The sequence below is a fragment of the Eschrichtius robustus genome, chromosome 6, assembly GCF_028021215.1.
Source record: "Eschrichtius robustus isolate mEscRob2 chromosome 6, mEscRob2.pri, whole genome shotgun sequence".
NCBI lineage: Eukaryota > Metazoa > Chordata > Mammalia > Artiodactyla > Eschrichtiidae > Eschrichtius > Eschrichtius robustus.
In genome coordinates this window covers 38,617,841-38,635,200 of record NC_090829.1, presented here as the reverse complement: position 1 = coordinate 38,635,200, position 17,360 = coordinate 38,617,841, and the positions used below count along the sequence as shown (strand labels likewise).

The 17,360-nt window shown below is 33.8% G+C and overlaps 1 protein-coding gene across 7 annotated transcripts in view; it reads right to left on the bottom strand.

Annotated features, from left to right (window-relative positions):
* Nucleotides 1-17,360, bottom strand: part of RSRC1 (arginine and serine rich coiled-coil 1) — a 425,567-nt gene that overhangs the window by 207,909 nt on the left and 200,298 nt on the right. For all 7 annotated transcript variants that reach the window (XM_068546163.1, XM_068546166.1, XM_068546167.1 and 4 more), the window contains one exon: nt 11,470-11,506. In XM_068546163.1, the coding sequence (XP_068402264.1) occupies nt 11,470-11,506 (37 nt within the window). The remainder of the gene's footprint in view (nt 1-11,469; nt 11,507-17,360) is intronic.

The following is a 17,360-nucleotide window of genomic DNA, read 5'->3' as shown; positions in this document are numbered from 1 at the left end:
AATAGAAAGTTTATACTTTAGTTCTCCCCTCTTCAAAAATAAAACTCAGAAGACAAAAATGAAATTAAATTACTGGAACAAGTTTATCTACAACAATTCCCTTGTATATTTTTTATACTAGCAGTGTCCTTTAGATTTTAATTTTCTAAGCTAATATTATATTCTTCTTAGCGTAAATATTATTAAAAATTTTTTAACAAATAAAATAATATTAATATGACCTCCCACCCAAAAATGAATTTGAATAAAATTTATTTATGTATACATAATTTTAAATACACAAAATTGTTTGATTCTCTAGTGTAACAATATGCAGCTTAGTACATTTTGATAATCTCCATTAAATTAGTAATCTAAAGTAGTAACTTAAGGATACAAGACTTTATATGCTAAGCATACAAAGTCTTTTCTTTCTAGAATCATGTATTTTAGGCTAGAAAGAGCCTTAGAAAACATCTAGTTCATACTCCTTACTTTAAATAGGACCAAACCGAATCCTCTACAGGGCTTAGAGTCAGTTCACTCAATCCTAACCCAGTGCTTTTCCAGCACTCTGCTACCTTTCCAAACAAAAACAAAAACAAAAACTACTAAGGAAAAGTAATTTTTTTCCTGGACAGTAATATTCATATGTGCTCACTTAAAAAACGATATCTATCCAGATCATGGAGAGAAGTCACTAATGATTTCTACTGTAAACTCAAGCTTTCAGCATCCGGTTTTTACCATTCACTCAGTGGGCACAAAGGACTTTAAAAATAAACTGAATCCCTCTCACCTTTAAAAAAAATAATTGGGATAACTTTCCCAAACAATATATCAATGCACATTTCTTTCAATTTCATAACAATTCAATAAAAACGTACTCAATATTTGCAAGGAGGACAAAGCTGAATATTCAGTCAAAAGACAGAGTCAACAAATAAATTATAGTATATGATAAATACCAAGATTGAAGATTGCAATAAATGTCACACAGAGCTATGCTAAAATTTCAATTAAAAAAATACTAGTCTATAATGAACCTGAAACACATATAAAGATGTCACATGTTCCTTTTCTAATCTAATTCTCTTTACTTATTTGTTTTTTGCAAATATCAAATAGGATTTTTTTAAATAAAGTAACCCATTCCTTCCTCTATTGATAATTATAAATTTCATCATAAGCCCATTCTTTCATATACTATAATCAAGGTAATCAAAAGTGGAACTAAAACTAAATCTGCACTGACTCCTTAAAATGCAAATTTTATAGTCCTCAAACTTCCCCTATGAATACATTAAATAAAATGGTAATAGTATTAACTTCCAATATTTTGATATTTCTAGCAAAAACCAGATTTATGTGTGTAGATATGCACACTGTATCCAGCACTGAACAAATAAAAAGCGCAAGTTGTAAAATATCATACATAGTACAAGTCTATTTTATAAAAAAACAAAAAGCTAAGTATAATTATATATGCATATGTACATCTGGGAATAGAGCAAGGTACAGTAAGAAGGGTACTAAACTATTAACACTGGATTGGTGGCAGATAGAAGATATATTCATTTTTTTTCTTTATATACCTATCAGTTTTTGACCCATTATAATAAACATGTACTACTTTATAACTTTTAAAAGTATGTAATAATTTTTTTAAAGGGGAGAGGATGTGAGCAGATAAAGGACAAAAATTTTCTCACAGCTTACTGTGAGTATATTAGAATTGAGATACTGTTTTTAGCAATCTGAAGTTACTTACGTAACTGAAACTGATAAGATTTTTTTCTTTCTCTGTAAAATAAATGATACATTTGTAGAAAGTCTATGCTTCTACAAATTTTCACACACTATTTCAACAGCCTATGAATAGGGAGAAAAATGAAATAAGTGAAACAGAGAGGTTGTGTGCATTGCTGGCGGTCACACCGTAAAATCATGTTCTCCCAGCTCCTCATGCTATGCTCTTCCTAAAATAAACAGACTATGTATGTTAAAGTTAAATACAGATGCTATGAATCTGTGAAAAATGGTAATGAGTGTGGCCAAAGATACCACTGTGGCAAAGGCATTCTCCATCTTAACTCCTAATGCTTTGATGGGAGAAATAAAAAGCAACCCTGTTACCTCTGCTGCTAGTTCTCTTTCTGCAGTTACAGACCTTAGATCCTGAGAAAAGCATGAAATAACTACCAGGTACCTTGTGGGGTCCTCTGCAATGAAGCAAAACCTATGGTGTCCTGAACTAGAATATAAAAAATATCCGAATACAATATTCCGTTACTCTCATGGTTTCAAGAAGGCCTGACTTTCAGACTCTTGAATAATGGGAACTGGGGGTTATTTAATGCACTTAGAATATTTGGTTTTACTTTATAAAGCTTTAATAAGCACATGTGCATAAAAGTCAGAAAATAAATTTTATCTAGGTTAAACATAAATCTGAGACTATTAGTACTATCATGAAAATTACATGACACATTGTCATTTTTTTATTTTTAAAGCTAACTGGCCACCATTTTCTACCAAGACCACCATGTCTTAAAAAGCAACAACAACCGACAGATCTTTCTTTGGAAGAGAGGGGAGGGAGAAAGGGTAGAAAAAGGGCCCAAGTTCCTGCTGTTTGACTGACTAGATAATATTTATTAATCATTTAGTGCAGAAGCAAATTTTAATAAACTTGTAACTGATCAAAATGTTTCAGAGAAATGGATCACTGACAAGGTACTGTTTCTGACTGAAATGTGAGCTGGTTCCCAGATTTAGGACTCGTAAACTGCCTAAGAAATCAAGGCAGCAACACGATATTCACATTTAATCCACATTAAAGGTATTTTAATTTGCATACATTCATAGGACACACTTGTTTGTTAAAAGGAAAGAGAGAAAAATTTATAGAATTGATCTTCCAGAAAGAAGAAAAACTTCATGCTGTTTTATCTCACGATCACAGTTTAAGGAAAGGGTTTGTTTTAATATGCACATTTACCCTAAACCTCAAATATATATCAGCTTACGTAAAAAAAAAAAAAAAAAAAAAAAAAAAAATTAAAATGCTGGGAGGAGAGGGATCTATTACGTTGAAGTCCCTAAATAGTATATGAGATAATAAATAGTTTTCATCAGTGTTTAAAAAATATATACAGTGTACGAGTAACATCAGTGTATTGTGAGATAACTACGTTCTCAAACTCATTTAGACAAATGTCAAAAATATTTTTTTGGAACAGTGGTGAAACATTAAAATAAGACAGGTATTTTAAAACATAACAGACAAAGGATGAGTGCCTTTAGAATAGGGTTCATAACCTCTGTTTGAGAATAGGGTTCAAAACCTCTGCACGCATCCTCAAAAGTATGACAATAATACATAAACTGTATTTACGCTTGCATTAAATAAAATCTTTGGTCTGTGAACTGCAATACAGCCGTTTTATTTGCAAGTTCTACACGAAATAGCCTAAAACAGAGAGAAAAGGGCTTTTATTAGAATGTCGTATTATTTATGAGCACGTAATAGCAAGAGCCCGCCTACATTTCTGGCAAGCAGCGACTGTATTCTACAAACCACTGATGGGCTAAACAAGCTATTAATGACAGTTGCTTTTCAACATTTAAAATGGTCAGACTGTGTTGCCTGACCACAAGGACAAGTAGGTCATCACTCTCAAATGTTATACAATATAAGAAACATAAATGAGACCTCTGTGGGGAGAAAAAACCCACAGCTATGGCTCCAGAGTTCTTTGGCTATTCAACTATTAATAGAAAGCAAATCCCACTTAAAGTTGTAAATACTTGTAACCCATTTTACTAAAAGATTTATCATCACTTGTTTAACTTTCCACCTACAGCTGAACAAGGTGTTATTAGTCCTATTGTCCAGCTCCAGCCCTAAAATATACAACTTAATATCCAGAACCCAAATAAAGAAAAAAAAAAAAAAAATAGCCCTTTGCTACTCTTACAGAGTAAGATGATGAAATTTTTCACCCTGTATAAACCTGTGGAGTGTCTGTCTCTCTGGGTTTATGAATGCCCAACTAATCACTCATAGGTTGCAGAATCCTACTCAATGAGTATATGGGGGAACATCTAGCTTTTTCATCATATTCAGAGGGCCTTGTTCATTGGACACATGTCTTTCAAGTCAATGCCTTTCAATGTACTTTTCTTTCCGGTGGTCACTGGACCAGCGGCATTTGCCTCCCTTGGGAGCTTGCTAAATGTAGAATCTCAAGTCCCACCCCAGACCCAGAGTTTAAACAATATCCCCAGGAGAGTCATATGCACATTAAAGATGGTGAAGCACTGACCTAGAACATGTCCCCCTACCCAAACCCACCTCCAGTTATTTGACTTTTCAGAAAAGAGAACAAGGGAAGTTTAGAAATATCATACTGCTCGGGATAATTCACTTCATTCCCTGCTAAAGGGCATGGCATAGCAGTCCTTTCAAGCCAGAAACAACCCACAAAACTATTTTGACCTAAAAAAAGTGACAGCTTTTCATATAGCTCAACCTAATATATTCGGATCTCAATCCCTCTCCCAAGAGGAAAGGATAGCATTATTTTTATGGATTGCTAATAAAACAATCATAGCCATATTGTAATCAAATGGCAAGGTTCTATCTCCTGTACACTTTCATAATTGTAACAATAAAAATGCATGTTAATGTCACCTACTTGACTGTATTAAAAACACTCTAAAAAGTAAATCTTTTAACCCCCTACTACATAGTTCAATAAGGGTTACTACTCACTATATTATCCAGAATTTAAAAACATAGGATGGTAGAAAAATACGGAGTCAGCTACCTTTGATATACAGAGAACTTAAGAGTCGATTTTCCGCACCCTAGGACACATCGTTAATAAAAAGAAGTCAGGAGCAACATCACCATCTAATAACCACCCACCTGCACTCCTTCAACCCTGCTGTGTTAACAGACATACACTGGAGTCACGTCAGAAGGTCTTTAATCTGTATACGCTTCTTCATCAAGTAAAAAATACTATTTCCTTAAGTTCATTACAAAATCTAAGCACAACATTATAAGCAATGTTTCCACTCATCTTCTCTAAGCTTAAGTAGATATGGACACTGAACTCTGAGATGTTTTGTATTCAATTCTGCTGACCATTCAGCAGGACCCCTGTAGGAGGACTCCTGAGGATTCAAGGTCTATTCAACATCGATTTCTGACATTTTTCATTATGAATTTCTCATTTGAGGCAAAATTTTTCAAAGACACCCCACCCTGTGCCACCCCTGATAATGGCTGTAAGTTTAATACATAACTGGAAGAACAAACAAAAATCATCCACAGAAAAACAAAGTGCAACACTAAAATGCCAAAATAGTGAACACAGGCCTAGGATTTGGTGTTACCATAGCACCAGCTAGAGGGAAGGGGCTTGAAAAGAAGTGGGACCGGAAGAGGCAGCCTCAGGAAGCTGCTTCTGGGAGAAAATCAGGTAAACAGAATACATGTCAGTGACAAGAAAGAAGAAAGTAGTAAGAAACAAACTGCTAAAGAGAAACAAGACATGCCAACCCCTTCCTCCCTGCCACCCCCATCATCATCTGTTAGAGAAATTACGCTTCGATGTACTGCAGAAGACAGCACCTTTAAACTAGGAACCCTGTCTACAAAATGTCTAGGATTTCTAAAATGGAAGGAAGGAAGGAAGGGAGGGAGAGAGGGACGGAGGGAAGGAAGGAAAAGAAAGAAATCAAATCACCCCCATATAAAGCCACTATAAGGAGTAACTAGAAAATGCAAATTAAAACATTTCAGTAGATGAAAATTCTTCCCCTAAAACCAACTACAAAGCACAAGACTCATTTGGACAAATAACAAAAAGAAAACCTAGAATCAGACATTCAAAAAATAAAAACAGAAATGGAAGGAAAATATTTCAGATATGGAAACTACATTATAAGGTGCACAAAGAAGAATAAATTTGAATGAAAATTTAATAAGAAACACTGAATAAAAGCAGGAAAACAATTCAGAGAATAAAGACAAAGTAAAATAGTAAAGAGAGAGAGAAAGGGACTGAAATAGAAGACAAGTAAAGAAAGATTATATATTGGAGTCACTAAAGAAGAAAATAAAACAATGGAACACACTAATATTTAATTCTATAATCCATGAAAATTATTTCTGGAAATGAGAAAACTTAAGTCTACGTATGAAATTGCCCAGAAAAATTAGCCAGAAACAATCAACTTTGAGAATTATCCTAGTAAAAGCAAGATCAATGAAAAAATGGCAATGTCTCAAGGCAAAAAAATCTAATTATTTATAAGGGTAAAAAAATAAGGCTGGTACCAGAGATATCAAGAGCAGAATAATATCTCAAGAAAGTCAAGGAAAAAACTGTAAGCGAAGGATTTTATGTCCAGTCAAGCTGTCATTCAAGTGGCAAGACTCCAGAAAAAAAGCTTGGAATGTACAAGATCTTGGAGAATAATGTACATAGGAAGCCTTTCCTGAGGAATATACTAGTGGATGAGTTTTATACAAACAGGAGATAAATGGGGAAATATAAGCAAACAAACTGATGGCAAATATTTAATATATTTAATTTTAAAGGTGATTCTAAAACAACGTAACAGCGTGGGTGGAAGAACAGTATGCAAACATTTTATATTCTAACAAAGTAGCAAAAAACACAGCAAGAAGAAATGGGAGGAAAAGGAAGAAAGGGAAAATACAACAGGAGCATTGTCTATAATGAAGGTAACAGGTGGGAGTCAAAGGATGTCATCTATAAGGTTAAATAGGAACAAGGGGGATTAAAACCATTATAAAAGGTATAAATACAAAGGTAACCACTAGAACAAAAATGCAAACCTTCCTAAGTTTCATCATCATAATTACAATAGCTCTTCAGAGACAATTCTCCATAACATTCTGTACACCTTACATCAGCCATCAGCCTTTGTTCAGAACTATCTTTTCAAAGATGTTTGGTACAGCAAACAGTCTTTGGTATAGCAAAGATGTTTAGTATAGCAAACAGTATAGCAAACAGCAAGATAGAGACAGAATCTCCCCCTGGGCCAGAAGGCATGTTTGTTACCTAACTAGGATAATAAAGGTAATGTCTTTCTCTTGGGCAAAGTTTGGGCAGATTTTCTAACAGCTCCCTAAAGAACTCCTAAATCTGGAGCCCCTCAGCTATGACACAAACCCACTGGGTATGCAGCATCACCCCATGGGACTTGGGGGTCAAGGGGAACCTATACAACCATGAAGTACGTGCTACTTTTTGTGCTGTTAGTAAGAAAATGCTTTATCTCTGACCCAGGGAATCTTGTGTCTTATGTCAGCATCTATAAAAGTGTAGCAGGCATGCAAGTTGGGCTAAAATCTCAAACCCTTAATAAAGGAGACACAGCTAAATAGAGAAAGAAACATAGTAAATATAATGATACACAGTAATTATGGAGTGATTTACAGGATATACTGATAAGTGAAAACAGCAAAATACAAAAAAGTATACACAACATGCTTTAAAAAAAATTATTTCTTTGTTTATTTTTTGGCTGTGCTGCACGGCTTGCAGAATCTTAGTTCCCCAACCAGGGTTCAAACCCGGGCCCCTGGCAGTGGAAGCACAGAGTCCTAACCACTGTACCTCCAGGGAATTCCTTACAGTATGCTTTTTATAAGAAACAGGAAATAGGAATACATACACATATGCATATACATATATATACACATAATCTTACAGAAAGCACAGGAAGGATAAACAAGAAGTTAATAAAATATGCTACCTGCAAGGAATAGAGAATAGCTAGAAAGGAAGGGAGTGACACCTCTCTGACGATACTATTGTGTATCATATTTTGACTTCTGGAAGCATGTTAACATTATAGATATTCAAACATAATTAAATCTATAAGAATGGGAACAAAGGCACCTAAAATTGAATGCAAATGGAAACAAATGAACGCCACTATATTTCAAAGGAATAAACTGCACTCAAGGGGAAAAAGAACTACAAATAAATCTTGAAATCTTTTATTTAAGTTTATTTTCAAAATATATAGTTGTACTGGAATTATTTTATGTATATTATATGATTGAGCAAATGGGTAAATGTATTAGTGTTGTTAGGAGTCCAGGTTCTCACTTTACATAAAGGGAAATACAAATATGAAATGGGGGAGGACAAGGAAGAATTCTGTGGTATGGATTGAAATTGGAGGTATCAGTATGACTCACACGTTCTTAAAAATATTTTTCTACTTACCTACCTACCTCTATTTAACTATCTAATCTAGCACTGAAAGGTCCTAGAAGTAATGAAATCCCAGAGACAATGAGCATATCACATGTCCAGACCTTGATTCCTAAAATACCATTTTCCTCTAAAATGGAATAGGGTAATTTGAAGAAATGGCTGAGTCTGGGAGTGGGACAGGGAAGGTATAAGATAAGCCTGAAACACCTTGTTGTGTCAGAAAATGAGGACGTGCTTAAAAAAAAAAAAAAAAAAGGGAGTATGTTGAAAGGACCCAGAAACCATCTTTAAAGAAGATTCTCTGAACAAATCTGTGACAACCTGAGTGTCAAAATAAATAAGAAAAGTAACTGATAATAACCTAGTCATGAGTCTTTGCTCACAATAAGTAAATAAAATAAGAAAGAAGGATAGGCTTTTCCTTATAATGGAATGCTGGCTGCTAAATATAAGGGGAGTGGTAGAGCTGGAAAAATCTCAATTTTGCAATCATTAGGCAAGAATCATAAATGGATGTCGGGGCACCAAACTTCAAAAGTTCTGTCTAGAATTTTAAACAGACATAGACTTTATGGGTAGTACACAAGTTTGTGAGAAGAAAAATAAAATGGTATTGGGGAGTAAACTGTAAGAAATTTAAGCTAAGAATGACATGCTGGACAGTTCCCAGGAAAAGTTGGCAACATAGAAAAGAATGACAGAATAAAGACTGAATCAAGGGCTTGAGAGATTGTGACAAATAAATGAATCGGCCCTTGAAGAGGTTCCAGGGAAACAGAGTCCACCTATCTTATTCTTTTCTCCATACACCCACACTTGTTCCAGATAACTATATATACCAAGAAGAGCCCATAAACAGAGTACAAAGACTGTGCAACCATATATGTGTTCTGGTGACAAATACACTGCATGCCATTTTTCTTAACTCATTTAAATTTGTACTGGCTTTTACCCTCTCTTAGAACAATGCTAATTTTCTATGATAATCCAGATAAATTTGAAAAGACAAGAAGGGTACATAAAGAAGAAATTAACTCCAAATGTGTGGGATGTTTTTCTCATTTTAATGTTACACTATATATTTTTAAAAATCAATCTATTAGAATCTATACTTTAATTGTATTTGGTATACAGCCAATTCAAAGAAGGGGTACGTGTGCTAGAAGACAAAGGTTATTAAGTATCTGTTCAGCTGGAAAGTGGAGAGACCAAACCTAAGAAGCCCACAGTTGCTAGACAGACAGGTTTCTTTGTGCTCAACCAATGAATTCTTAAGTTCACTTCCTTCTTAGGCAGTTATAAAGAATATCATTGACTTTACTGAATATTATTAGTGTACAAAGCAATATATATGTGTATATATGTGATAATATGTATTCATATTATTAACAGTTCAGTCAGTGGGTCAATTTTACAATGTCAAGTTACAGAATTTGAATGACTTAAGTAAAATGTATTAAAATCATCTACTTCCACTACCTGTTGTACTAATCATGGCTCTCTCATCCCTAAAATGCATTATCTTTGAAATACATTTGATGTATATGACCCAGATAAAATGAAATATAACTCAGAGTCAAAAATGGAAAAGGTTTCTAAATACTTTTAGCTGAAGAATTCTTTGTTCAGAGGAAATCTTATTTTAAAAGTTTAAAAGTATACAAAATAACTAAAAGTGGGAACTATTCTGGCTAAAGTGGGCAGTGGAAGTCTGGAGTGCCACCTGTTTTGGGGAGACTTCCTGGCAGCCCAAGGCAGTTAGAAAACCACTGCTGCATAAGATTATAAGTAGAGTATAAATGCATGAAATTGTCACTGAATGTAAGTTCATACTAGTGAGTATTAAAAAAATATGGAATTTAAACAAAAAAAAAAGAATCTAACTCATCTACTGATGAATATGAACCAAGTAAATATACAGTTTTTTTATTAAATAGTAATTTACAAGAGAAGTATAAAAGACAGCTCATTTTGGAACTATGTTAGCTGTACTTCCTTGTTATAAGCTGCCAATTGATACTGGCATTAGATATCTTAGATTAATATTTTTATTCTGATGTCCATATGTATGTCCTAAATATCATGTGCCACTATGAAGCGATAAACAGGGATTCAAGAAATAATTTTTAATAATGAGAATAACAATATTATTTAATTACTTCTAATCTGGACAAATATATATACTTCAATTTTTCTAACTAGTTTATTATATTCTGCTTCTAATAATTAATCTATAATTTTTAGGATGATTTTATCATTTTTAAAAAGTCTAGGTTTCCTCAGTTTCCTTTAGCTATTGAAAGAAAAACCAAAAATCCTTTCTAACTCTAAAACTACTATAAATAAAAATGAAGCTGCCTCTTGCTACTGTTTGCTTTGTGGGAGCAGAACAAAAGCACATTAATAGTTAACAAAGCTACAATATGATATACGAATGAAGTCTTGCATTAAAAAAGTACTTAGATTGTATTTACAAAAGAATCTCTATCATTAATTATTCAACATTTGGATTTGACCAGAAACCAGAGCATGACTTTATAATGCTCTGTTTAAATGAACTACTTAATGTTGTAATGAACACTCAATGTGGTGAGCTCAATGAATTTTGGACCTGGTATAATACAACAGTTTTTCCAATTTTCTGATCAATTGACAGATTTTAATGTTAACTCAGTTGGAATTTTACTTGCTTTAAAAATGTTTACTTAAACAAAAAATTTTGCATCTCAATTATTTTATATTCTAAAACTGACTGTAGTTTAAACCAATGCATTATTCATAAAGCAAAGACATCAGGAAAAACAAAGCTGTGCACTTCTTTCAAAGCAGTTAAATTGCTAAAACATACCATATTTATGCATGCAATATTTGATTGTGTTTTTCTTAAAACACAAGCTTGTTTTTGTCAGATCAAGATTTGCCAAAAATTCTACACCAAACACTTTTCTTTATAATTAAAGCAATCATCAATCCAAGGATTGTCATCCATTTTATTTCATCTCTACATCAGAAAAAAGTAATTTAAAAACAATTCTAATTCCCTTGAAATGATAAGATAAATGAAAATGTAAGTGCCTTCACGTAATAACAGTAAGCTGACCCTTTGGGAAATGGTTGACTTTCTCAATACAAGGTATTCAAAGCTCATTCAAAAGTGTTCATTTAGAATGCAGATATCAAAGATGATGCAAATGTTCAAGAGAAAATTAGAACTTACCAGATGTTCTAATCCAGCTTTGATGTTTCCAGATTCCCTAAAATAGAAGAATAAAAGTTTAAAATAGTTGTTAAACACTTGTCTGCTATAACTTATGTTTACCTCAAAAATATTTTATAAACCCTTATAATTTTTTCATATATCTTTCCTAATGTTCATAATAACATTGTTTTTAAGGACAAAACAATTTCCTTACGGAACAGATAATTTATTTATATCTAATAGTAGTACTACCGCTAAAATTGATGTTCGTCTAGTAGAAAGAATGTTTCAGACTTTTCAAAGTCAGTGGAGAACAAAAAAGAAATCAAATATGTTATTTACTATTTGCACACTGTCTTTATTTTACATTAGCTTTTTCATTAGAGTTTATGTTTTTTCAATGTTTATTATGAAAATGTTCAAACATACAGATTCTATCCCCCATCTGGAGTCTACAATTGACATTTTACTACATTTGCTTTATCAAATATCCATCCATCAATAGGTGCATTTTTATATAAAAAATAGCCACAAAAAGAATGTTTGTGAGTACATAGTTAAATAAATCAATCTTAAATTTTTTCCTACCATTAATTTTATCAACTTAGTGCCCACTACAAATCAGAACCTAAGACTATTGTAATATTTAAAAGCAAAAAAACCACCAATGGAAACACAAACATCAAATACCACAATATATTTTAAGTATTTAATTTCTTGCTTTTCACTTTAAAAAAGAGTGCTGATGAAACTAAAAATACAAATAACTGTGCAAGTAGCAAAGATAATTTAAATACACATTTGGTGAAATATGGCAATAGTGAGATATTTTTCCTGATTTTGGTCAATGCTAATTTATCAGTGACAAATGGACTTTGACTTTTCTCACTCCAACAAGCAGTATTTGAATTCCACCATTAACATCACGCCTTATTTGTTTTAACATAAAATTATACTTCTACCACATTGCAGAAAATAATTATGAAACATCCAACAACAGTACTGCATTCGTGATGTTTAATCTTTTCCCCATACCTCTTTCTTTCTCTGAAGGGGCCCCAATTTTATTTCTTTTCTCTTTATTTTGTCTCCATTTTTTTTTTTTTTTTTTGCCAAAACTCTACTTACTTCTGTTTCCTTTGTCTTGCTATACAATCTTTTCAAATTTCCCTATCTTTTCCCTTTGGCTCTACTGCTTGAAAACTATACTCATGGCTTCCAACCTTTGTTCTCACTGCCCAGTCTGGCATCCTGGGAATAAATTCCACTGTCTACTGATTAGTACTCATCTTTAGCCATTCTCTCTTCTGCTTTCTGCTTCTGGCAATGCTATATATTCAACATTTAAAAATTTAAGGATTTCTGAAACTTATTCTCTGGATGCAGTCCTAAAGAAAAATGATAGAAATAAATTGTAACAAGGTGTCAGAGAAGGCCAATAGCTACATAAATAATTATTCTTACCTTTATTATTATAAAATTAATGTATTTGTTGGAGCTGGAAGTCAGATGAATCTTTAAGTTTTCACAAGGAAATTCTCATATAACCATTTGTGCAATTTAAAATTTAAACAAAAAGAATAATACATATAGTGAGACATCTGACAGTGTAATATGTATGTATGTATATGTATACAGTCTACAATAAAATTAAATCTTCCTATCAGTGACTCCCAGTTCTCAAGCACTGATATTAGTTATTTGTTTGTCCTTCCAAAGATAGTCTATGCATGTGTGTGCATGCTTCTGTGTGTGTGTGTGTGTTTCTCTTCTTCTTCTTTTTTTTAACCCAAACAGAAGCATACTATACACACTGTTTTGTACCTGAACTTGGCAATCTATCTTGGAGCCAAGTATATTTATACTATATAATACGCATCTATTTAATTTTTCCCCCATGGCTACATTGTCACATCATGGTTCTTATTAGAAAATAATGCTGCAATATAAAAGAACAAAAATGCTCAGATTCAAAGTACAAGTCCATAATTCATTATCTAAAACCACTGGGGTTAGACATGCTTCATTAGAGTATTTTGGATTTTAAGAAAGGTAATAAGGTACATATAGTGTATGTCATAAAACACTGACAGCAAGGCTTGAAGAAGCATCTCATCATCATACATATTAATAATTCTAAAAGAAACATGAATGTCCACACAAAGTGGGATAAACAAAGACTATAAACAGCCTCATCTCAGGGTAGGTTTTGTTGTCAACTAACTTCGTCACAAACTTAGGGAAAATTTCCCAGTTTTCTGAGTTATTTGCATTTTGGAGTCAAGGATAAGAAAAAGAAAGAAGGAAGGAAGGGAGGAAGGGAGGGAGGGAGGGAGGGAGGAAGGGGGGAGAACAGGGTGGGGGAGAAAGCGGGAGAGGGAGAAAGGGAGGGAGGAAGGAAAGGTTGGCTAGGTATTGCTTTGTTATGTTTCCAAGTGATTCTTTAAATTAAATAATTCTAGGATATATGCATTTTGAATGGCATGCCTGAAAGAAAACTAGGCATCATCCGTGACACATGCCCCTTTCCTTCGCTACCAAACGTAAACAAATGTAATCAACCACAAGGTCTTGGCTATCCAACGTCCTTAATCATCACTTAGATTTAACCACTTCTTTCTGTCTTCACAGCTATGTCTTATTTTAGGCCATTATCTTTTCTCTCCCTGATGACTGCAAAGCTTCTTAATGGGTCTCGGTGACCCCTGCCTTGCCCCATGTCAATTCATTCTTCATAATACGTTAAGATCTTTGTAAAATGTAAGCTTGATCACGTCAATTCCCTTCTTAAAATTCACAATATACTACTACACTCCAGTTTACTAATTCCCTCTGTTATTTTGCCAAAGCTATTATCACATGGAAAGTGGCAGCAACAGCCATAACAAACAACTAACCTTGCTTTAATCATCACTGAACCACTCACTCTTTCTACCTGAGATGTTCCTTTTGTCCCAGACTCCTCTAATCCTCCTCATCTATCTAAAATATAAAAACATTCTTCAGAACTCAACCTAAACAAAACCTCCACTGGGGAAACCTCTTTTCCTCACAAATGAGGTACTGAACTCTTCCCATGTGTTCACATCACGAAGTTCTCACACTTTATTATAAATACGTATTTACTTTCCCATTGACAACAACTAAAATGAAAACTCCTTGAGGACATGAATTACATCTTTCTAATTTTTATATCCCAGCATCTAATGGAGTGCCTGAATCAGAGTATTTATTCAACTAATAAGAGTCTGACATCTAACCATCATTAAGACAAGCTTAGATAGTCAGTAGCAACCATCCCAGGTCTCTGGGTGGTCCTACCCAGCTCCAAACCACTCAAAGAAGGCAACTGCAACAGTGAGTCGCTGTTTGGAAGAATAGTTTTGGGAGCTGTGTGTATGTGTGTGGTGGGTGGTAGGTGGTTGTTTCGCTTTGTTTTGTTTTGGGTTGTTTTTGATAAAGTAGGAGGACACAATGGAAAAGTGGTTGACTGAGGCCAGAGTAGAACAATTAACCTGGAGGAGCACAAGCCAGAGCCTAGACTTTCACCCTTCTCCTTAGATTAAAATTAATAGCCAAGGCAGCTGAATGTTGCAAGAAAATAAAAGAAACCCACAAGGAAGATTTTAAGATCTTTGAGGTGTGTAGGCACAGGAACAGAAAAACAACAAAGAAAGCGACCTCATCCACAGAAAATAGATCGAGCAAGAATATAATATCATATTCAAAGGGAAGATTTTTAGAAATTAAATATGAAAAACAGTTATGAAAAAGAATCAACATGAGATAATGAGTATTAGAAATACAATAGTTAGAAACTCAGAGGATGAATTGAAAGCACAATAGCTACAGACCAAGAATATATTAGTGAGCTGGAACACGGGGTAGAAGAGCTCTCCCAGAAGGCATAGGAATGGTATGAAAGACAGAACAAACAAGAGATAAAATTAAGAACAGGAGTAGAAGTATGAACATCTATATAATAAGAATCCCAGAAGGAATGCAAAGACAAAATAAACAAGAAGAAGTATTTGAAGAAATAATGACAAAAATTTCCTAGATATAGAAATATTCAAATCTTAGATTGAAAGGGTACATACAGCAGTGAACAGGACAGCTAAAGAAAAATCCACAGCAAAGCATAATATAAGGATAATTAAGACTGTAATATTATAGATCAAGAGAAAAGACTAAAAGTTTCCAGAAAGAAAAAGCATACCCCTCCATAAAGGAAGACTAGCACTGACATCAGACTTCTTAACACTAATGCTAGACTACGGCATATTAACTTCTAAGAGAAAGTGTTTAAAAAGGAAAAAGAACTGTAAACCTAGAATTTATATTTAGCGAATAAACTGTTATTTACATTAAAGGAAAAATAAAGCAATTTTCAGCATACATAGTCTCAGGAAATTCAAAAGTTCTTAGGAATGTAATGCAACAAGAAGAGAAATAAAATCAGGAAGAAGCAAGAATATAAAGCAAGTAAAGGCTGGCATAGTACATAGTAATTATTGTAATCTTAGTAATCAGTGACTAAAAAGAAAACTAAAGAAAGGTCACCTAACAATCTAGAATTTAAATGCCAGAGAGGGGACTTCCCTGGTGGCACAGTGGTTAAGAATCAGCCTGCCAATGCAGGGTACATGGGTTCGAACCCTGGTCAGGGAAGATCCCACGTGCCGCGGAGCAACTAAGCCCGTGTGTCACAACTACTGAGCCTGTGCTCTAGACCCCGCGCGCCAGAGCTACTGAAGCCCACGCACCTAGAGCCTGTGCTCCGCAACAAGAGAAGCCACTGCAATGAGAAGCCCGCGCACTGCAACGAAGAGTAGCCCCCTGCTTCCCTCAACTAGAGAAAGCCCGCATGCAGCAGCGAAGATCCAACGCAGCCAAAAATAAATAAATTTTAAAAAAAATGCCAGAGAAGATTCTTAGATTGGGTATGAAACAAATCTAGCAATGTGTGATTTACAAGAGACAAAAAACAAAAAGGATCCAGAAAGGTTTCCAAAAAAGAGATAGTAAAAGATATAACCAGGCAAACATGAATCAAAAGAAAGTTGGGGTAGTGACTTCAATGACAAGATATATTTAAGCCACTTCCCCCTTCATATATATATATTTTGATATGTATATATTTTGCTATATACATACATTAAAAAAGGCCATTCTCTTCTAGTAAAAGATACAATAGATCAAGAAATTTTCATTTATATCCTGAAGGTTTGCATGTTTGTAAAGCTTAATATGTATCATAGATTGGGACACCAAAGTTTCAACAAGTTCTTCATGAAAATCAGTTTTCTTTATTTAGTCTTACTTTGGGCAGAAAGACAAGGAAGAGTTGCCATCTCAAAACAATGCAGATAAAGCATCATGAGTACATAAATACTACATTAGACAGCATGATGTATAATCCTGGTTCTAGAAGCAAAATTGTTGAATGAGCTTGGGTAATAATCCAAATTCTCTGAAGCTCAAATTGTTCACCTATGATGTGAAGATTTTTTAACACTTGTTTTACCTAACACATAGGGTTGCTGTGAAAAAATAAGCAAGATAATGTATATGAAAGTACACTATAAATTGTAATGTGCTATAGAAATCTGTTATTATGATAGGTATTTAAACACAAAAGTCTTTAGAGTGGTTCCAAAACTCTTAATGAATTTTTTTAAAATAGAGAGGCAAGATTCAAGACATTGATAGAAGGATCTTGCAACAAATGGTATAAAGCCTGTCCTCTTTAGTGGTCTGTCTCTTGGGTTGTCCCTGTCATGACTTCATCAATATTTGTGCAACTCCTTTTGCTCTGTGCTGAAAGCAGACTTAATTCAATTATAGGTCTCAAAACTGATAAAATGGTCCTGAAGTGGAAAATGGGAAGAGATTATTGGCAAATGAAT